Source organism: Strongylocentrotus purpuratus, unplaced genomic scaffold (genome assembly GCF_000002235.5).
Source record: "Strongylocentrotus purpuratus isolate Spur 01 unplaced genomic scaffold, Spur_5.0 spur5_scaffold_18, whole genome shotgun sequence".
NCBI classification, from domain to species: Eukaryota; Metazoa; Echinodermata; class Echinoidea; order Camarodonta; family Strongylocentrotidae; genus Strongylocentrotus; species Strongylocentrotus purpuratus.
The window spans coordinates 19255492-19278451 of NW_022145603.1; the positions used below are offsets into that span (position 1 = coordinate 19255492).

Sequence of the window (22960 nt, forward strand, 5' to 3'; positions counted from 1 at the left end):
GCATACGATGGGTTGGATTGTAAATCTGCAGACTAAAAGGCAAACAGGAATTGGAAATCAATATGAAAATGGAATTGGAATTGGAATTTCGATGGGAATCCAAAAAGCATTTTTTGAATTTGGCAGCATGCTTGAGCATACGATGGGTTGGATTGTAAATCTGCAGACTAAAAGGCAAACAGGAATTGGAAATCAATATGAAAATGGAATTGGAATTTCGATTGGAATCCAAAAAGCATTTTTTTTCAATTTGGCAGCATGCCTGAGCATACGATGGGTTGGATTGTAAGTCTGTAGACTAAAAGGCAAACAGGAATTGGAAATAAATATGAAAATGGAATTTTGATTGGAATTTTGATTGGAATTAAAAAAGCATTTTTCAATTTGGCAGCATGCTTGAGCCTACGATGGGCTTGGATTGTGAGTCTGCAGACTACAAGGCAAATGGGAACTGGAAATAATAATAAAATTGGAATTGGAATTGGAATTGGAATTTTAAAAAGCATTTTTCAGTTTGGCAGCATGCTTGAGCATACGATGGGCTTGGATTGTGAGTCTGCAGACTAAAAGGCAAACAGAAATTGGAAACGAATATGAAAATGGAATTGGAATTTAGATTAGAACATAACTTGGAATTGAAACAACATTTTTCAATTTGGCAGCATGCTTGAGCCTACGATAGGCTTGGATTGTAAGTCTGCACACTAAAAGGCAAAAAGAAATTGAAAATAAATATGAAAATGGAATTGGAATTTAGATTGGAATTCAAAAAGCATTTTCCAGTTTGGCAGCATGCTTGAGCCTCCGATGGGCCTGGATTGTGAGTCTGCAGACTAAAAGGCAATAGGGAATTTGAAATAGATTGGAATTCAAAAAGCATTTTTCAATTTGGCAGCATTTGTGAGCCTATGATGGGCTTGGATTGTGAGTCTGCAGACTATAAGGCATACTGGAATTGGCAATGAATATGAAAATAGAATTGGAATCGGAATTAAGATTGGAATTCAAAAATCTTTTTTCGATTTAGCAGCATGCTTGAGCCTACGATGGTTTGGGATTGTGATGCAGCAGACTTAAAGTCTAAGAAATTGGTAACAAGTATATAAATGGAATTGGAATTTAGATTGGAATTCAAAATGCATTTTAAATTAGGCAGCATGTTTGCTGCAGACTATGAGTAGGGTGATCACACTGCCTGTGCACACAGTCTGCCCCTCGCACACACACACACACAACAGCAGTCAGTTGGTAGAAATAGCAATTTGTGTAAATTTATTTTAAAAAAACTAAACAATATTTTTAAATTTGTATTTCACATATATTTCAAGCATACCTTTAACTACAATTATGTGTAGTTTCATTGTTATAGGCATGTGGGAAATATGTTAAATTATTTAATTAGAATATTGTCTTTTCAGCCATGTCTGACATGGCCCGCTTGATCGCCCATTGACTTGCACTGTTATTCTGCGTGGTGAAAATGCACCTCAATTGATAAAACTCCCCTACAAAAAATGGAATACCCTCATGTGTTTCACTCATTGAATCGATTTGTTGCTTACACTCAAGGTAGCCACAACTGTACTGGGGTCACCAAACTTTTTGTAACTCTGAAATTCAGTCCCTGTGGAATGTTATGACCTGTTGAATGGTTTCTCGGAAAATCGTCATAAATCCTCAAATCTGACATCTTTTAAAAATACAAATATACTGTGATGTAGCTGAAAGTCTGCAGATTCTTATCATATGATCGGTTTTTCTGAATAATTTGTGAAACACATGAAAAATAGCTGTAACGGTGATCCAAGTATAAATCTTTGGAATTTAAGGTTAATATTTGGTGTACCGTATTTGCCGGCGTAAAGGCCGCAGTATTTTCGGGTGAGAAAAAATCAAAAAGTCGGGGTGTGGCGTATACGCAACAACAACAAAATTCAGCGGTCAAAACATCACGTCCATTCGCACGCATGGGACTATATGAACAGTAGCATGACTAGACAACGGTACAGGACAATTCTAGAATAACTCCACACAACTTACCGACAATTTTATGTTGCATAGTTGACATGAAGACGAAAAAACTTATTTTTCTAATAAAATCTGCCGATAGATCTAGATCTAAGTCCATACCATTGCATCGCCAAAAAGTAAAAAAAGGGACAGGCCGTTAATTACGGAGCTAGCTGCCGCGCAACGCAACTGCGCAGGTCGGGAAAATGCTATTTCGGATTACACCGCACATCGAGGTAGGGGTATTGTAGGATACCAAATCTGCGTACGATACAGTACTAGCTTAAAAGTCGATGAAGATCTGCTAAATTATGATCATTTTTGAGGTTAACTTCTTGTTGATTTATAAGAATATTGATGAATTTGGTATAGTTTGTAAAAAAAAAAGAGTGTTCTACAAGAAAATTACGATCATTTTGTTCGGTCCGGTTTTTTTTTTCTCTTTTTTTTTTTTTTTTCTTGTTTTTTTTTAAAGTTTTTTTTTGTTTTCCTCTACGAAATGTCAAAGTTGGGGGTGTGGCCTATACGGCGGTGCGGCCTTTACGCCGGCAAATACGGTATATATGATTTAAAAAATGCAAAAAAAATGAACAGTTTTACTTTCCTTATTTGCATAATGAGTGCACGAATATATAATTAGCTGAAATGACCAACAAGTGTAATTTGCATATTTGATGAATATTCATGATTTTTTTTCTTCTTCAAATAAAATATATTTCCATACCTGACTGATATACATAGGTTCAACTGATGTATCCTGTTCGGTTTTGAATTGATTACATATGCGGATATTAATTAGGCGGACATATCTGCAGATTCGCAAAAATGGCAAAAATTACTTATTTTGTTGGCTTCTGTTTTCAAAACGGTAATAGATATATGAATTTTCTTTTTGTATTTTTTACCACAAAGATGATATTTTAGTGCCTGATAATTTAATTTATTATTTGTGTCCAAGAAAGTGATGAATTAAGTTGTCACTTTGTCAAATTTTGCCATTTCTGGCAGGTTTTTCGGTAATTTTGCGATATAAAAAAAATGGTATAAAACCACAACGCATTGACCAATTTCAATTCGGTTTTGTTTTTTGAAGCTTTCATGAAGCTTGATCATTTGCAATCATCAATAACATGTGTTTGTTGTACTTATTTTTGCTATACTGTACCTACAGTATGAGACAAATAAAAATTGGGGTTTAAATTGAAATGGAACCAGATATTTACAGAATTGAAATTGATAATTGAAATAGGATTGAACTCAACAATAGAGTAGGACTTTGATTCACTGTCCACTCAACAATTCTTTAAACCAAATTAAATGCCACATGACTAAGAACAGGGCTTTCTTTTTTCATTTCTTTTTCAAAATACTACATAAGATTATCTCTGCAGTGTTCACTCTTTACCTCCAATGAGTCTGTGCTACTCTCTCCTAATACTGTTCAGTTCTATCCCTCCTCTATTCTTCTCTTTTGTTCCTGGACCCGCTTGCAAGCCTTTCTTTCTCATTATTTCTTTTTTCAAAATATAAATTCAAGATTATCTCTGCAGTGTGAACTTTACCTCCAATGAATTTGTGCTACTCTCTCCTATACTGTTCAGTTCTATCCCTCCTCTAACCCCCTCGTTGGTTCCTAGAACCTCTTGTAAGCCACATGGCTAAGAACAGGGCTTGCTTTATTTTTCATTATTCCTTTCTCAAAATACTACACAAGATTATCTCTGCAGTGTTCAATTTACCTCCAACGAATCTGTGCTACTCTCTCCTATACTGTTGAGTTCTATTCCTCCCATTCTCTTCTTCTCCTCCCCTGGAACCACTGCTGTGGGTTTCTTCTTCTTGAGTTTGGCAAGCAATGATGACTCCCTCTCCGGGAACGGTGGCATCTCCTCTAAGACTGTCGCCTGGTGGAAGTGAAAAAAATTAGGTTTTATCGGATTGAAAAATAAAGTTTTATTGAAAAAATATAGAAATTAATCATCTTTTAGAGAGAAATTTGTCTTCTTGTGTGGAAGGAAATCTGTGAGCTTCCACGTTCATTTGTAATCTTACATGGAACAACACTCGACCAAAATGTAGTAAGTCAGTACCCTGTATGAATCATACTTGGACCGATGGCTTTAAGTCCTCTCTGAAGGACCTGGTAATGAGGATTAATGCTTTACCAAAGGGCACTAGCGCATTGACTTGGTTTCAAACCCAGGACCTCCTGGTTACAAGACCAATGCTTTACCACTGAACCATCGTGCTTCCTACTAAATAATTTCCAAAGCTCTTTGGAAGCGCATATAGATGTTATGTCATAACGTAGTATGCGCTATACAAGAACTGAATATTATTATTATTATTATTAGATGATTCAAGTGCATGTATCTTACCAGTACATCAGCTGAAGTGCACACACTGAGTTGAAGGTACTCTACCGCCCTCTGTTGGAGTTCAGCATCAGCGTTGCGTAGCTGGTTATCATTTCTTAGTACCTGTTTAATATCAAACAAAATTAACATGAGTTAGTTTGTGTATGGCTGTCCAAAGACAGCATCAGGCTTTTTTTGCAAACCATGATATATATCAAAACATTAAACACCAAACTCTTGCATCGCAATTGAATGATTGGTGACACAAATTCATTTGTGATTCAATTATTAAGACTTTACAACGTTTTCATGAGAATAAGTGCAATAGTTTCCAGTACTGTTTGACAATTCTACTTAATCTAACCATTTAAAGGGAAAGTCCACCCCCAAAATAAGTTTGTTTCGATAGAGGCAGAATAATAAGAAAATCAGGTGAGTGAAAGTTTGAGCAAATTCTGAATGAAAATAAGAAAGTTATGAATTATTGAAGTTGTGATCAATCAAATACAAATTGGCAACTCTGTGACTTATTATACGAGCTCTCCTTCATTTGCTTTGTGCATAATATTCCATAAAATCATGTTTTCTTCGTTATTGATGACGGAATATATATTTGTTCCTTGCAGGGGGAGTACAGAAACATATTTTCAATTATTATATTTAGGGTGCATGTATGGTTGAAATTTTTCTTGAGGGAAAATGAAAATTTTAGATTTTTTTAGTACTGAGCAAATGAAAGTTGAGCTCGCATGATACGTCATAGAGTTGCCAATTTGTGTTTGATTGATCACAACTTCAAAAATCCTAACTTCCTTATTTTTAATCGGAATTTGCTCAAACTTTCACTGACTTGTTTCTCTCATTTTTCTACTCCTATTAAAACTAACTTAATTTCAGGGTGGACTTCCCCTTTAACAATTTTACTTCATTATAAAAACGGTGAACAACTGAATCCTATATCCTAATTAAATGTTTGGTGATACAAAGTCATGTGTGTACAATTTTGTTATGATGCCAATAAGTTTAATTGAATATTGAGGCTATTAGACATCTTTTTATTTATTTATTTATTTCATTTTATTTAAACGACTTATGATTGAGTGCGACAGTTTCGGATACATTTTCTCTAGTTTTACTGGTTGGGGCAGCACACGACTAAAACTTCAACACATTCACATCTTACGTACAACTACTGTGCAGTCAGAATCAATATGTTCTACCTGCAACTTGAATGATACATTTGATATTTTCTGATACTCACATCTTGTATGATATGTTTGATCTCTGGGAAGAGGTTGATAAACTTGACATAGGTAGAGAGGAGGAGCCCTCTGGTCGGGGCAGTACACAGGTGAAACTTGGAATGAAGAAGATTGAGCTGGACTTGTGGACTGTCAGGGCGAACAAGGCGGGAAAAAAAATTAAATTAATACTTATAATGCTTATCAATTTTAAAGTTGCTGCACGAAAATTATCTCACAGGGATATTATTACTTCAGAGGCAATCTAATTAATATACAAATAATACACAGCAGTGAGGGCATTAGTAACAATTACCCACACAAGGTAACTTTGGAACATATAATACGCCCGAGGCGGTAGCCGAGGTTATTTGGACTGTTTTGAAGGTACAGAGTGAAGGTTATTTTACTAATGCCCGAACAAAATGATGTGTATTATTTGCTTTAGAAGATGATGTTTTATTTGTTTTATAAAATGATGTTTTGTAACATGATTTTACTAATGACTGGTCATTAGTGAAATTATGTGTCAGGCAAAATAAATGCCTGGTCACGTGTACTCTCTCAACCAATGATTTGATTAGGATCCACTTCATCATCATATAATAAATAATAATAATAAATACTTATAAAGCGCACTTATCTAATAACTTACTCAAGGCGCTATCCAAAACAAAATACACCAATCTTTCTCCAGAATTTAACAACAAAAAAGCAGTAGTAACTCTGAATAAATAAAGCTTTTTAACATGTTTCTAGGTATTGGATGTTTTCGAAATTCACTTGGCAGCTTGTTCCAGAGGACCGGTGCAACATACAATTAACCCTCACGAAAATATGAGGGGGGGGGGAGAGGGGGCACTTTCAATTTTCTTTCTCGCCTCAGGGATCTTTCGACAACAAATTTCGAAATAAAAATCATATAAACCTGTACAAATGGCATTGATGGAATTCAGGTACATCACTTGACTACTCAACTGTCATATTTTCCATACGTTTAATACAGCAACCACCCAGTTACAGTAGACAATGAGTTCAAAGTTCAAAGGTCAGCCTTACCTTGACCTCTTGTCACCGGCGATGAGGTTTCCAAACTCTCCCAGGATGTAGCCTCCCACTTTAACCATGTTTTCATGGCATGCTGGAGCTTGTAGAGCCTGTCACACACAAGCAAAAAAAAAAAGAAGAAACATCATTCATCCATTTTTGCAGGTGTTTTGCGCTTTCAAAAGAAAAAAGATTATGTAAATTCTATATATCTGAGTAGGAACGGATTTCAGCAACTTGCATGTCAACACAAGCAAATATCAAGTACGCATGGGCCATCTAAAAGAAATGTGAATGATCCAAATAAATCGCAAGTATACAGTCTCCTATCTCTTATGTTCATAGTTGCGATTGATATCTATCGCAAATAAGTTGCGATTAATCCAAACTCTTTATAACATGGAGCCCACACCCAACCCTAAACTTAGTACCTAAATCACACCAAGCAACCACATCCCAAATCAGAGCTGAACAGTCCTTGGCCATTCGGGGCAATGTAATTGTTTGTTTTGTTGTCGGTTTGCTGTCAGTCTCTGTGATGTGGCCGAGTATCGCATAAAATCCAATCTAACTCTTGCCCTAACCTAAAATCCTATAACCCTAACTCTAACCCTTTAGCCCTTGACAAAATAAATCCCAGAGTGTGTGTAGAATCCATGTTACATTTTGTTTATAACAAGCTTAGACAATGATAGTCAAGGTTGGAATTCTAACTTGTTAGAGATTTACCTCAAACACCGTCTTGCCGCATAACCCTGTACTTCTTCTCTATTAATGACGATCTGTATTTAATACTCATTAGTATATCAGACAATATTCATTTGTTTATAGTAACCATGGACAACAATTGACAAGGTCGACTTCTTGAAACTAATATCATTTGGCAAATGGGTACCCGGTAGGATGCGACCGTCATTGTTAGTCAAACAGTTTTTGAGCGTCAAGTAACGCCTGGCTGGAATGCTCCCCAGGGAGTGGAGATTGTGCACACATTGTGTTCAGGCAAGTATTGAATCCAATGACCGGGGTAATAGTATATCTGTAAAGCACTTTAGAGACATCATAGATGTATTAAGTGCTATCTAAAAGCAGAATAATTATTATTATTATTATTTACCTCAAACACCGTCTTTGCTGCGTAACCCTGCACGTCTTCTCTATTGATGACGATCTGTATGACTCGATACCACACCTCCTCGCTGACGTAGTCACCGGCGATCCTGATCAGGTTGAGGATGGTGTCCACGTACCACGTGTAGTCGCTGGCGTACTTCTCGGCTAGGATGGCTACTTTCAGTACCTGGACGAAAACAAGAATTGGATTGACTGGGTGAAGATTGGCGCCAATTCAATTCAAGATGTTTTTATTGCCATCACTCAATCAATACATGAAAAAATATTCTTACCTGAAATTAATATAAAATGACATTCGCAATATAACATAGAAAATGAAACTTCCCCATGAGAGTCCACTCTTATACTCTTTAATATGACCTCAATCTCTCCTTGAACAAGTCAAAACAAACCTACGATCTCCTTACCATTTCTTCCCTTATGGAGTAATCTGCTTTCTCTAGGTAGATGAGCATCTCACCGACGATCTGATCCGCGTTGGTCCGATCACACATGGCGTAAAGCAGGTCTACAGCTCGCTGACGCACACTTACATCACGCTCCGTCTGCACAAGATAAAAACATAATGTGATTAGTGAGTATGAATAATGCTAATTAACATGCTGGTCAATGCATGTGATACTATGAAATTATCTTTCCAATGTTTCATCAACTGCAGTTTGTTTTGGTCTCGTGTAGTTTCGTATTTGCATTCTTTGTTAGTGTAAAGAGGTGTCGTGGTCAAGTGGATTAGTCATCAAACTGTGGATCACATGGTCTATGGCTCGAGTCCTGCCACGACACTAATGTCCTTTGGCAAGGAATTAATCTACGTTTGCCATTCTAGACCCAGGTGAGGTAAATGGGTACCTGGCAGGAACTGATTCCTTGAAATGCTAGTGTGTCACAATGGTAGCCGTGCTAAAGCCGGGTAATAATTGTGGAGCACATGGAGCGTCAAGTCTGACAGACATGAGAGCTATACAAGAACCCACTATTATTTTCATTATTATTATTATAGTCATTGTGATTCTGACAATGATAAAGAAAAGAAAATGAGGAAGGTTTAACCAGAGCCATCTATACACAGAGTTTGGCCAATCCGGTTCAAGTTGGATACAATATGGTGACTATTGCTTTGTTGGGCAAGCACAAAACAAAAGAATATATGCCATGTTGTGACCCAGTGAAACCAAGTTGGCCAAACTCTGTATATAGATGGCTCTGGGTTTGACTATACATTACCTTGAGGGCTGTGACAACCGTTTCTAGATGTTTCTTGACAGCTTCCCGTGAGAACTCAGAAGATGCTAGCAGACACATGCTCTCAAGCGCAAGATACCTGGTAGAAAGACAAAGACAATATAACCTTTCAATGTCGTTGTTATCTTCACCATCATCATCACTGTCATGAACAACATTGTCATGATGATGACCATGATCTGCATCATCATCATCGTCACCATCATGAAAAACATTGTCATCATGATGACCATCATCATCGTCACCATCATGAACAACATTGTCATCATGATGATCATCATCATCACCACCATCATCATCATCATCGTCACCATCATGAACAACATTGTCATCATGATGACCATCATCATCATCATCATCGTCACTATCATGAACAACATTGTCATCATGATGACCATCATCATCATCATCATCGTCACCATCATGAACAACATTGTCATCATGATCATCATCATCATCACCACCATCATCATTATCATCGTCGTCATCATCATCACCACCCTCACTAACATCATCATTAGAATCATTGGGGAAAGGACTTGTATCCTTTAAAATCCCAGCAACACCCTGCAATCTCAGTCTATTTTCTCTGCATTCTCTTGTACTCGATTCTTCCAACATTGATGTGTTCAGACTCACCTTAGATTTGTTTCTCTGTGCTGTAGGAACTGACCTAGTTGATTACACGCTCTGACCAACAAGTTAGGCTCACTGTGTGAACACAAAGATAGTACAAATATATGGTCAAACAAAAGGAAAAAGAATGTCAAGACAAAAAAAAGGACGATATGTAAAAGGTCAAACAATGTCAACACAATGTAAAACACGTTGCTAGAGGAGCTGAACAAAAATTCAATTTTGAATTGAGCAAACCTTTATAGAGCTCTCATGTTGCCTTCTACGTCTCAGCTCTTTCCATCTCTTCATGTTGTATCTGTCGTCTTCAAACATGCGCCTATCAACAAATCTTCAAATTCCCTTTTAGTTGATTTTTTCCTTCTCTCCCCCCCCCCCCCCCCCGCTAAAATGTTCCTTCTACTTTAATATTTGTACTATTCTCTCTCTGTCTGTCTCTGTCTGTCTCTGTCTGTCTCTTTCTGTCTCTTTCTGTCCGTCTGTCTGTCTCTCTGTCTGTCTCTGTCTGTCTCTTTCTGTCCGTCTGTCTGTCTGTCTGTCTGTCTCTCTGTCTGTCTCTGTCTGTCTCTGTCTGTCTCTGTCTGTCTCTTTCTGTCCGTCTGTCTGTCTGTCTCTCTGTCTGTCTCTGTCTGTCTCTGTCTGTCTCTTTCTGTCCGTCTGTCTGTCTCTCTCTCTCTGTCTCTCCCCTCTCTCTCTTTCTCTCTCTTTCTCTATCTCTCTCTCATTACACTCCCCTCACATTCTCACACTCCATATACTGCTTTCCTTCCCTTACAGTACCTATCTCTCTTTCTCTCTCTCTCTCTCTCTCTCTCTCTCTCTCTTATTCACACACTGCTTTCCTTCCGTTACCTATCGTGATGTATGATGAGATTGATGGCCTCAAACAGGACGGCATTCTTGGAGTTGGAATGCTGGACTTTCTTGGACTTTGGTGGCTCCTAAATGAACAAAATATATCAAAAAAAAAATTTATTGCATTTTCTTTGTTGTTTTTTATTTGTAGGAACAGCCCCCTACCCTAGCCCCGCTGCGTACAGTCATGGTTCAGTGGCAAAGCAAGGGCCTCGTAACTGTGAGGCCCCAGGATCAAATTATTATTCAATAAAATCTGAGAATGTATACTATTATCTAGATCTATTAGGAAAAAATCATTGTCAAAATAATTCCATAAATTGGGGTAAAAAAAATATTCCAACTATATGAGCGACAGTGTATCTTGTATTACTCACGGTGTTACCTAAGGGTCAATCCTTGGTCCCCTATTATTTTTGCTATATATTAATGACATTAACCCTTACTGTCGAAGATGTCGAGGGGGGGGCCTCCCAGGCCCCCCCCCCCTCGACATTTTCGGAGATCGCGCTGCAACCGCTTGGAATTTTGAATTGTCGTTTCATGACTTTTTCCCCTCAAGACTTGCGCACATTTTGATACCATTTTCGTCAAAATCGGATATACCTGTAAGGTGTTACATAACAATTAGTATGCGCATGTCAATCAAAAAAGTGCTATAATTGCATATATTCGTGTACAAGCAGAAATGTGAAGATATGAATTGATATAAAATTGCTTTTATATGTTTCTCAGAGTAACTTGATGTATTCCAGAACAAAAGAATACATTAGAAATAAAACAATAGATATAATAAGAAATAAAAAACAATAAAATACATAAGAAAATAAATAGTAGAAAATCGCATCAAATTTGCATAAATTATCATTATTAATTACATCAAATAACTATTTTGTGTTAGAAAAGAAGTTTCATATGAATAATGAGTTTCAACATTCAAAAAGTGGAGTCTGACAATTTTTGTAATGATTCTAGTTCCCTAAATATAGTTCCTGATTTGATATTCATGAATGCGTAATTTGCATATTCATAATTTATGCAAATTAACCTATGCATTTTCAAATATCATAAAAATAATGAAACCTCATGAATTTGAGATGAAGGAAACATTAATTCAATACATTTTCAAGATTCTTCACAAGTCTACGGACAAATATGTAGCATTTTCTGTAATATGCATAAAATTAGCATTTTGCATAATTAATTAGGCTATAACGACAAAAATTTGCCTATTAGGAAAAAACTAATTATACCATCTTGTTCCTTACGTAAATATCTACAAATATGTTCATCGGACATTCGACGGCCGAGATCATAGGGGGGGGGCATCCCAGGCCCCCCCCCCCCCCCCCCCCCAGTCAGAGGGTGCTCAAAATAGCCCAGTACAGTAAGGGTTAAGAAAGCTTCTGATAAATTTGAATATATTATTTATGCACACGATACTGCTATAAAATCAAAAGAATGATGTAACATTGTAGGAAATTGTGATATATTTTCAAAAATGTTCTGTAAGCCCTGGATTAATAAATATTATTATAAAATGTTTATATAAATGATTTTTCTTATTTATTGATGAATCGAGTTTGAACATCTCATCTTTACCTGTGCTTTATTCAGTATGGTCTCCAGGCATTCCGTGAGTCTGCCCCTGACCGCGGGGTCGTCCGGCGGTCCGTAGAGCTGTAAGAGACGCAGGAGCTTGACCGCCAGCCACGGGGCAGGCACAAAGTAGTATGTGTAGTCCTGCAAGTCTGTGTATGATGATGTTACGATCTACGGGGGGAAAAGAAATTAAAGAGCACATAGTAGTGAGTTCTCAGTGGGAGTTTGACATCATAAGGCCTTTAAAAAAAAGATGTTGTATTGCTATTAAAAATCATAAGATGTAGAGGTGAAAGGGGCTGAAATCAAACAATAGCCTGAATACTGGTATCCCTGCAACGGAATTCACTGAAACGGAATGAAACTTAAAGTGGAAATTCAAAGAAAATCACAAATATGTCAACTGATGTATCACTAGAAAAGAGATTTAAGGCATTTGTTTATTAAACAATGTTTCCATTTTAAAAAATCTGTGATGCATGGCTCTACGTGTTATCAGCGTCTGTGATATGGAGTAATATTGAAGCCCTAAAAAAAGGCGCTTCAAAATGATCAAGAAGTGCCTCAAAAAAGTAAAAAATATTTGAGTGACCGGTTTTACCCTACTCGTTTTCCCCAATAGACTGCAGTGTTATAAAAACCGTTACGATAAAGAATATCTTGGTAATCAGACAGGTGATTGGCTTGTAAAAGTCATGGGATTCACGTATGACCTAAAGGTTTATAATTATGATTGCAGCATGAGCTAAATCCAGGATTTTTGTTAAGAATCTGAGGCCCAATCCCTTTAAGTAAAGATATGATGACCGACTTACCCTACTAAGTCTTGAGACAGCTAATGAGATACAGCCCTTGTACTCGTCTGGGTTCTTTAAGCACAGATCATAGATGAGACTGGATGCAGCAGTGACCACGCCCTAAACAACAAAATTGGGAGAAATATTACGGGGCGAAAACATATTCAAAATCTTATCATTTAACAAATAATGATAGAAATCTTACTGGGTGAAAAAATATTTGAAATCAAAGTCAATGCCCTAGTTCCATTTGGTAAGGCATTAATTCCCATTACCAAGTCCCTAGGAGAAGACTAAAAGCTGTCGGTTCTCTAGGCGTCGTGGCGTGCGCCTGTAATCCAGCTAAAAAGTGGAAGTTACAAACTGATTCAGCCGAGGACGCAGGTTCGAAACTGAGTCACGTTTTTCGGATGGTGACGTTTAAAGGTCGGTCCCAGACGTAAATAATCATATCTGATTGATACACGTCTGTAAAAACCCAATACACACAAACACTCTAGTCGCTTACTTCTTAGCAGTCCGGTAAAACAAACAATGAGGCAGACAGAAAGGAAAAATTGATTAAAAGTGATTAAGACACCTGAGAAACTGAAGGGAGAGAGACAGATAGAAAACAGACAAAGATCGCCAGGGACGGAAAAACAGACCCCACATGAATAAAGACATACAGCGCCAAAGAGATCTAAGATTATTTTTTTTTAAGTGAAAGGTCAAAGGTCAGAGGTGAAGAGTCGGCTTACCATGTGTTGATCATTGAGTAGGTTTATGACTCTGGCTTGCCATTCCCCACTGGGTATCAAATCATTGCACGTAGGTACGGTATAAACAGACCCATAGATATCAAAGATAAACCAAAGTCAAAGATCAAAGGTCAAAGGGTCAAAGGTGAAGGGTTTTCTTACCATGTGTTGATCATTGAGTAGGTGTATGACTCTGGCTTGCCACTCCCCACTGGGTATCGAATCATTGCACGTACGGTAGAGACGCAGCAGGCATAGCGATGCACTCTGTTTCACTTGGTCAATGGTGTCACTGCATGGATAGGAGAGAGGATGTAGAGAAGGGGATGGTTGTTTTACTGTGAGGTGGGGTCATGAATTTGGTTCAGATGAACATATTGAAAGCATATGCAATTTTACAATATTCAATGATCGTTGGTCGTAGTTGAAATCAAGTGTTAGAGTACGTGATGAAACTGTAAATAATAAACTCTCTATGTTGTATAGCTCCCTGTCAAGACTGATATTACCTTAGCTTTAAAACAATGCTTCTTGACTACAATCGCCGATATGCTATTCGTGTTTGGAAATTATATATCAGAACTGCATATTCTGATATTTTTCTGGTTGCAGATACCATGGAATGAAACTTACTGGGAGCACCGGTGCATTTTTATTATTCAATTTGCTCGAAAGCAGGTGTGTTTTAGGGGCTCAATTTTCTAGTGCTTATCATAAATCCACAGGGGCATCCAAATATATCAAAATTTTAAAGAATTTCTATCCATCATTACATTTAAGGCCATACACCATGATAACCATCATCATCATCTTCACTATCATCACCAGTATCATTTTCATTATCCTCATCGTCCTCCTCATCATCCTCCTCATCATCATCATCACCATCATCATCATCATCATCACAACCATCATCACCATCATCTTCACAACCATCATCACCATCATCATCATCATCGTCGTCGTCGTCGTCGTCGTCTTCACCATCATCATCATCAACATCATCATCATCATCATCATCACCTGATTAACAAAATCCACATCATCATCATCACCATCCTTATCACCATCATCATCACCGACACCCCCCCTTCCTCTTCTTCCTCCTCATCACCATCACATCCTCCCAAGATACTTACGCAGATACGAGCAGCTTTGGTACTTCTTTTCCGAGGTTCTCTGCCATAGCTTTGCTGCCGATGTTTGCTATGCAATGGAGGGCCAGGTTGATGTTGACTGCATTTCTGCTGTTGAGGTCTTTTTTGATGCTCTGAATAACCAGCTGCATCAGTTCGCTGCTCTCACTCACAAGCACTGAGATGAACAAGTAACCCTGCAAGAACAAAGGTCAGCGAAAAAAACATAGGTCAGCAAGAACAAAGTTTTAAAAAACGGTCAGCAAGAACAAAGGTCACAAGTAAAAAGGTCAGCAAGAACAAAGGTCACAAGTAAAAAGGTCAGCAAGAACAAAGGTCACAAGTAAAAAGGTCACAAGTAAAAAGGTCAGCAAGAACAAAGGTCAGCAGGAACAAAGGTCAGCAAGAACAAAGGTCAGCAGTAACAAAGGTCAGCAAGAACAACGGTCACAAGAATATATGGGTTAGCAAGAACAAGGGTCAGGGTAAAAAATGTTGTCTTTTTCAGGGTTTCCACAGAAATGTGTGAACCAAATTCCATGACTTTCCATAATCCATGACCCTTTTTTTTTTTACCTTTTCCCATGATCAAATAAGTACTCTTCTGGTATGGGTTGCAGCATACAAGCGGCGAACGAATACTACGCCCATTAGGGACTTTTGGATTTGCATGTTCACTAGAGGACTGTGACGTATGCGGTCATATTTTTGACGAGCTCATCGCTCATAGCAGAATTCTCGAAGGCGTTCACCCTTGTTTTGCCGCCGTTCAAAATCTGTGACAGTACTGTTCGTAAGCAATGTTTTATAGATACACAACTGCACATTGAAGTCATAAAATGGACCCAATTGACCTAATTCTGCAGGCGAAGAGTTGGGGAACTGTAAGCTCTCTAAAATTAACACATTCTCTTGTCTGTGATTTCCCTCATATCAAAATTGATGATTCCATAAAATGAACACATTTGATTCATGCATCGCCAATTTGTTGCAGCATAATTATCGATTAAAGAAGTAATAAAGACAGTACTTACTATTTGTTTTTCTGTGTATTTGTTACTGCTGAGAAGGTTGACTGCTTCCATGTGCCCAAAGTCAATATCGTGGCCAAGCAGGAATATGAAGAGAAGCTTGCACACATATTTCTTCTTCTGATATCCATCCAGCGTTTTGTCTCCTGAAAAGAGAGAGAACAAAAAAGAATGAAAACATAAAGAAATTAAAGGTACTGTGAAACACAAGATTTCTAGTCTTTTTTTTGTCCCCTTCTTCTTCTTACTATGTTTTATCTCTGGTTGAGAAAGACAAAAAAAATATATAAATAATAATAACAAAACTAGATGGAATTTTGACTGCGCGCAGTCGAAAATGATGCCTCCGCCATAGAGCAATTTAAACAAGTTTGGAGTTTAAATCTCCAGTGGTTCTTGAGATATCATGATAACAATCTCAATGTATGGAATTTCATAAGTTGACCTCTGTGACCCTTGACCTTTGACCTACGTGCTCCAAAATCTAATCAGATTGTCTTCCTATGGTGATACACACTATCATTAAGTTTGAAGTTTAAATCTCCAGTGGTTCTTGAGATATTATGATATGGTGATACATACTATCATTAAGTTTGAAGTGAAAATTCTCCAGTGGTTCTTGAGATATCGCGATAACGATCTCAATGTATGGAATTTCATAAGTTGACCTCTGTGACCCTTGACCTTTGACCTACGTGCTCCAAAATCTAATCAGATTGTCTTCCTATGGTGATACACACTATCATTAAGTTTGAAGTTTAAATCTCAAGTGGTTCTTGAGATATTATGATAACAATCTCAATGTATGGAATTTCATAAGTTGACCTCTGTGACCCTTGACCTTTGACCTACGTGCTCCAAAATCTAATCAGATCGTCTTCCTATGGTGATACATACTATCCTTAAGTTTGAAGTTTTTACATCTCCAGTGGTTCTTGAGATATCATGATAACAATCTCAATGTATGGAATTTCATAAGTTGACCTCTATGACCCTTGACCTTTGACCTACGTGCTCCAAAATGTAATCAGATTGTTTTCCTATAGTGATACACACTATCACTAAGTTTGAAGTTTAAATCTCCAGTGGTTCTTGAGATATCATGATAACAATCTCAATGTATGGAATTTCATAAGTTGACCTCTGTGACCCTTGACCTTTGACATACGTGCTCCAAAATCTAATCAGATCGTCTTCCTATGGTGATACATACTATCCTTAAGTTTGAAGTTTAAATCTCAAATGGTTCTTGAGATATCGCGCTAACAAACTCAATACAAGGAATTTCATAAGTTGACCTCTGTGACCTGTGACCTTTGACCTACGTACTCCAAAATCTAATCAGATCGTCTTCCTATGGTGATAAATACTATTCCCGAGTCTTAAGTTTAAATCTTAAATGGTTCTTGAGATATTGTGATAACGGTCAAACGGGACGGACGTACGGACGTACGGACGGACGTACAGACGTACGGACGTACGGACGGACAACCCGAAAACATGATGCCTCCGGCACCACCTTCGGTGGCGGAGGCATAAAAATAAAAAAAATTATCTTGAACTGAAGATGACCTTTCATATGTATTAATGATCATTTGTTGAATATTGATAATAATAATACACATAATTGCTACATTTAAATAGTGCATCCATCCATCCCAAAGGTTTAGGGAATATCATTAGTTACTACATCCTGAATGATCTACTTCTGGATATACATGTATGAATGTCTTAGAAATATATATTTCTTTCTGTTGCAGGCAAGATTCAAACTGTCGATTGCCAAAAGAAAGCTAAACACAACAATCAGAGCACATTTTTCATATGTACTAAATCACCATTCACTAGTAGTCTTCTGTCTCTCCAACATTCTCTTCCTCTCTCTTTGACACATCCAGTCTTTCAGTTAACCCACAAAGACGATATTATACTTGTTGCTGTCTTGTAGTAAATTAATTCCCAACATCAGATCTTAATTATTGTAATAAAATAATTTGATCATTACAAAAAAAAACATTAAAATATTATTTTATTTTGTATTTCTTTGTTTACACTATGATATTCAATGCCACTTTGATTAAGGACCAATTCCTGATATATCTCTTGAGAGGCAGTAGTGAGCTCAAAAGTGATCCGTTTTTCATTTCCTTCAGAAATGATTTCTCAATTTACCATTATTTCCTGCATGTACAAAAAAGGAAAAAGAATATTTCAATACATAAGTATATTGCATTTCTGACACAAATAATTAAGTTATTTGATCCTTTATTCCAAAATACTATCATACATGACCAACATCATGATGTATATTGTGAAATAATACAATTCAAAAAGTCATACTTTCACCTACATGTATGACGCACGTAACATCATTACCAGATATAACCTTTCTGACTATAAAAAGCATGGATGCATATTAACGCATGGAGAATACACACTGCCGAATATACCAGATGTGGGGCAAAAAAACTGACAATTTCATTTCATATGACCTCAAACCCAATCGACCAAGAAATGTCAAATTTCCTGTAGGACAGGTAGACACCTAAAGTCCTCCTCTTGTTCGACTCGACACACGACATCATAATGGAAAATGCCCTCAGCTGGCTCTGCTTCAACTGCATGCTAAATGCTCGTGGAGACAAAATCAATACGACAAAACAAAGCCGCGAATGAGACTGGGAGGGCTTGGAGTACGGGGGTGGCCGGCCTGTTGTTTGCGAGGATCGGGGCTCCATGCGTGCAAATCAATTACACGCCGAGTCGTGTCGCGGTAATCATACACCCCGGATTGACGATGAATATTCATGAGGTGTTGGATGATAAATTCCAGTTCTTTTCTCGCTCCAATTACCATTAACATGCAGTGATACAGAGTCTTAGATGTAGAGAGAGAGAGAGATATTGAATGCTAGAAATTCAAATATATTCATGACAGGATTATACCTGTATGTACATTATGTGTGTACACATGTGCATCATCTGATGATACACAGTGAGAGGTAGAAGTGCAACATGAACAACCAGTGTTTAAAGGGATCGTTTAACAATGTTAAATCTGAGATACACGGCCCTACGTGTTATCAGTGTCTGTGATATGATGTAATATTGAAGCCCTAAAAAAATTGCGCTTCAAAATGATCAAGAAGTGCCTCAAAAAAGTAAAAATCTTTGAGTGACCAGTTTTACCATACTCGTTTTCCCCAATAGACTGTAGTGTTATGAAAACCGTCAGGCGAACGGTTTTCAAAATTTGTAATTCCAATCATAAATATCTTGATAATCAGACAGGCCATCGGCTTGTAAAAGTCATGGGGTTCCTGACTGACCTAAAGGTTTATAATTATCATTGCATCATGAGCTGAATCCAGAATTTTGTTTCAGAATCTGAGACAAAGTTACCGGATCCCTTTAAAAAAGTACCTTAATGTTCGAGGGAGCTGTTTATTAAAGGATTTAGGATTTATGACCATAAGATTGCTTTACTCACATTGATATTTCAATATACATATTTTTTTTTCTTTCCATTAAACACATCAAAAGTACATAGCGATCAAAGTGTGCCCCTCCCTATTATTGGCATAAATGGCGTCTGAAAATACGATATTAAACCTAAATTTTCTTCTTTTTTTTTGGGGGGGGGGATATTTTTTCCTTCATCAGACCCCCCCCCCCCCCCCCCCTGCAGCTGCAGCAGCATCAACAAATCTTGCGTCTCTTCCCTGCTAAAGTGCCTGCTGCAGCCTACTGCAGCCTACTGCAGATACAGTACTCGTCTGTACCCTTTTCTCTGCCATTTAGATGTAGGCTTTGAGAAAGGGCAACTGTTAATGAAATCATGAATATTAAGGCAGCTACACTGTAATAATCATCGCAAGAATCTCTTTTGATGAGATTTCCAAGGATAATGTATTTAGGGATTCAATTCAAGAAAGGGAAAGGGGAGAAAGAGAGAGAGGGAGAGACAGAGAGAGAGAGAGAGACAGTGAAAAAGAAAGACAGAGACAGAGACAGAGAAAAAGAAAGAGAGAGAGAATGAGAGAGAGATAGAGAGAAAACAGAGAGACAGAGAGACAGAGAAAGAGTAAGAGAGAGAGACAGAATGAGAGAGAGACAGACAGAATGAGAGAGAGAGAGAGAGAGAGAGAGAGAAAGAGAGAGAAATATAGATAGGGAGAGAGAAGAGAGAGAGACAGAGATAGGGAGAGTGGGTAGTGAATAGAAATAGAGAGCTCATGGAAAATGTATAGAGAAATAATATTTTGAAGCAATTTTAGAATACAATGGACGATACATGCTTTGTTAAAAACTGTGTAAGAGAAATTTTAAATATGTAGACGTAATGCTTGAACTTTAATATTTCTACAGTCTGTCAGTGGAGACACTGAAAATGCATACAGTGGCTTCTTTGCCAGCAAACTCATCTCAGAGAAAAAAAGAGAGAGAGTGGGAGGTTGAAAGAAATATGGTCATGGTACATGTATCATGTTTTGCAGGGGGGAGAAATCTGAGCCTGCTCTTTCCACTCCAAATTATGAAAGAGTTCCTGTAGGGCTTAACAGACAAAATAGATGTCTTGTAGCGGTGTCCTTTTTCACAACACGGTGGTTATTGGGCCTAGTTCAGACTCGCGAAAGGAGAAGCTCTCTTCTGAGACCAGGGACCCGTTTCACAAAGCCTTTTTTTCAATGACAAATGACAAAAATCAGTGACAAATCTATAACCAATCAGAAGGAAGGATTTCACTAGCTTATAACAGAAAACTGTCATTTGTCACTGATGACAAGTTTTGCAAAATGGGGCCCTGTATTTGCGCACAAGATAATCTAGATTTATAAAGCGCTTAATACGAAACACCGTCTTTAATCGCTTGACAGATATTATTACCCCAGTCATCGGTTTTTTTCACACGCAATGTGCACCATCTCCACTCCCTGGGGAGTATTCCTACCATATGGTCACCATGAGGGCATATTACAAGTAGTAACACAAAGGCTTTTGTCATCCTACCAGGTTGCCATTTCTCTCCTGGGTATGTCCTGGGTATGGAGTGGCAAATGTAGATTAATACCTTGTGACTGTGAACTAGGTCTTACGCTCTCAGTCTCACCTCATCAAGTGGTAAACACTCTTGTCTGTGTTTCCAACATTGCAGCATTCTTATTTTTAAATGTGAATAGGGTTGTACGCTCTCATCTCATCAAGTTGGTGATCATCTCAACGTTCTAATCTGTGTTTGCTACAGTGCATCATTCTTATTTTCAACTGTGAATAAGGTTGTACGCTCCCACCTCATCAAATTTGTGATCATCTAAACATAGTCTGTTTGCAACAGTGCAGCATTCTTATTTTTAAATGTGAATAAGGTCTTATGCTCCCTCCTCATCAAACTGATGATCATCTGAACGTTCTAATCTGTGTTTGCAACAGAGCAGCATTCTAACTGTGAATGACGTCTTCCATCTCATCAAGTACATGTAGGTGATCATCAGAACGTTCTAATCTGCCTTCGGCTACATTGGAGCCAAGACACCGTCAAACCTCTCAGCTAATGTTCTCCTCATGATGATGATAATTGCCATAACATGGATCTCATTATGCATACAGTATTTAAAGGTAAAGACCAGTTCTGGTCATGCGATTGCATTGTGAAAGAAACGTTGTTGAATCGATCAGAAAAGGTTGATCATCTAGCATCTAGCATCTGCAAGGTTCTGGAATCATCGAAATGATAAGAAATTTGGCCCATTCTTCGTAAAGTTACAAGCACTATACACAGAAAGATGTATATGGGACTACCCTATATCTCTCACAGACCATGAGAGAAACAAATTTACCAAATATATGAATTAGTAGGCGGTTTCCCGGCAAAGTTTTTATCATAATGTATTAGTCAAAACATATTCTTTCACATGATTGGTAATGAGAGCTTCCATTTCATTTTTTTAAATTGGGGCGTTTCCAATACTGGTCTTTACCTTTAACAACTTTCATAGGGACCCATACTCACACAGTTACACACTGGTGCTACATGTAGGAGCTTGGAGTACTGGTGCATGTACAGTAGGTTATTTCAAAACAAAACCCTTTTTAAATGGGACTTCTATATTTTGAGAAAGATGTTTAAAGGTAGGCGTTACTACTGCAGCTAGAAGGGATTAGACCACACAGCGAGCCAACGAGGTCACTGTGACAGGTGGCTATCTCATTAACTCAGCTCTCATTTAACATAAGAAAAAGAGGATCATGGGGGACCAACAGGCACCGATTGGGGAAGTTTTCTACATAGAGGGAGCAAGGAGCTACAAGTATGGCAGTGTGCCTTTAAATGTTGAAATGGGCTAGGGCTTAAGAGCAAACATTAAGGAAAATAATTGTGTATAAGAGTATCAAAAAAGCTACACTAAAGTAGCTGTTTTTATACTTAGAGAGTAATATTTATCATCAAACTTCCAACATTTGCTGAAGTCATTTGAGAGATGAATTTTTTTTACGCAAGGCTGATATTTTGTAGGGATTCTGTTTTGAAGCCTTAATAACAGAATGTAGCAAAAGAATTCTTTATTTTGCTTGGTCCTCCAGAAGCTACAGGTATATGAATAACAACAAGAGCTGAGAAACGTTGATACCAACTTTTTCAGTTACCGGTAACCATTTTGCGACAACTATTCCACATTTTGTGGTTTGGTTCAGTAACTTTTTATTCAGAGCCCTAAAAAATAAACCAGATGCATGAGTAGGAGGGGAACAGATCTCCACACGCAGTGCATCCATTTTTGTTTCATGCCTATATTGCACTTGATGCTATAAATCTTATAAAAAGGAAAATACATGTAAGTTATAAAATCCTTAAGTTGGCAACATGTTGAGAGACTTAAAGTAAATGTAACAAATTTCAACAACATTCTTGCCAGTGTACATGTAGATTGTTTCAGAGACATTACATTTTATTCCATCATTGAACCGATAAAAGAATTCTAAAAAATAAAACAGATTTTAAAATCTTTAAATTGGCCACGCGTTGAGAGATTAAAATGTTTGTTTTTCAATAAAAACTGAATATTTGTTTACGTTTGTATGTTGTTCTCAGAGACATTGCATTTTATTGTATCATTAAAGCGATAAAAGAAAA

At 37.5% G+C, this 22960-nt stretch overlaps 1 protein-coding gene across 5 annotated transcripts in view; it reads right to left on the reverse strand.

Annotated features, from left to right (window-relative positions):
- LOC592072 (AP-2 complex subunit alpha-2) overlaps nt 1-22960 on the reverse strand; it is a 63594-nt gene that overhangs the window by 16106 nt on the left and 24528 nt on the right. For 4 of the 5 annotated variants that reach the window (XM_030989377.1, XM_030989380.1, XM_030989378.1 and 1 more), the window contains exons 4-17: nt 15832-15974; nt 14801-14994; nt 13824-13953; nt 12940-13041; nt 12125-12295; nt 10520-10608; nt 9671-9742; nt 9014-9110; nt 8197-8334; nt 7773-7955; nt 6668-6765; nt 5629-5758; nt 4389-4490; nt 3750-3914 (exon numbers count right to left, since the gene is read on the reverse strand). In XM_030989377.1, the coding sequence (XP_030845237.1) occupies nt 3750-3914; nt 4389-4490; nt 5629-5758; nt 6668-6765; nt 7773-7955; nt 8197-8334; nt 9014-9110; nt 9671-9742; nt 10520-10608; nt 12125-12295; nt 12940-13041; nt 13824-13953; nt 14801-14994; nt 15832-15974 (1814 nt within the window). Of the gene's footprint in view, nt 1-3749; nt 3915-4388; nt 4491-5628; nt 5759-6667; nt 6766-7772; nt 7956-8196; nt 8335-9013; nt 9111-9670; nt 9743-10519; nt 10609-12124; nt 12296-12939; nt 13042-13661; nt 13779-13823; nt 13954-14800; nt 14995-15831; nt 15975-22960 lie in introns of those variants that run through there. The other variant, XM_030989381.1, reaches the window with a different exon arrangement.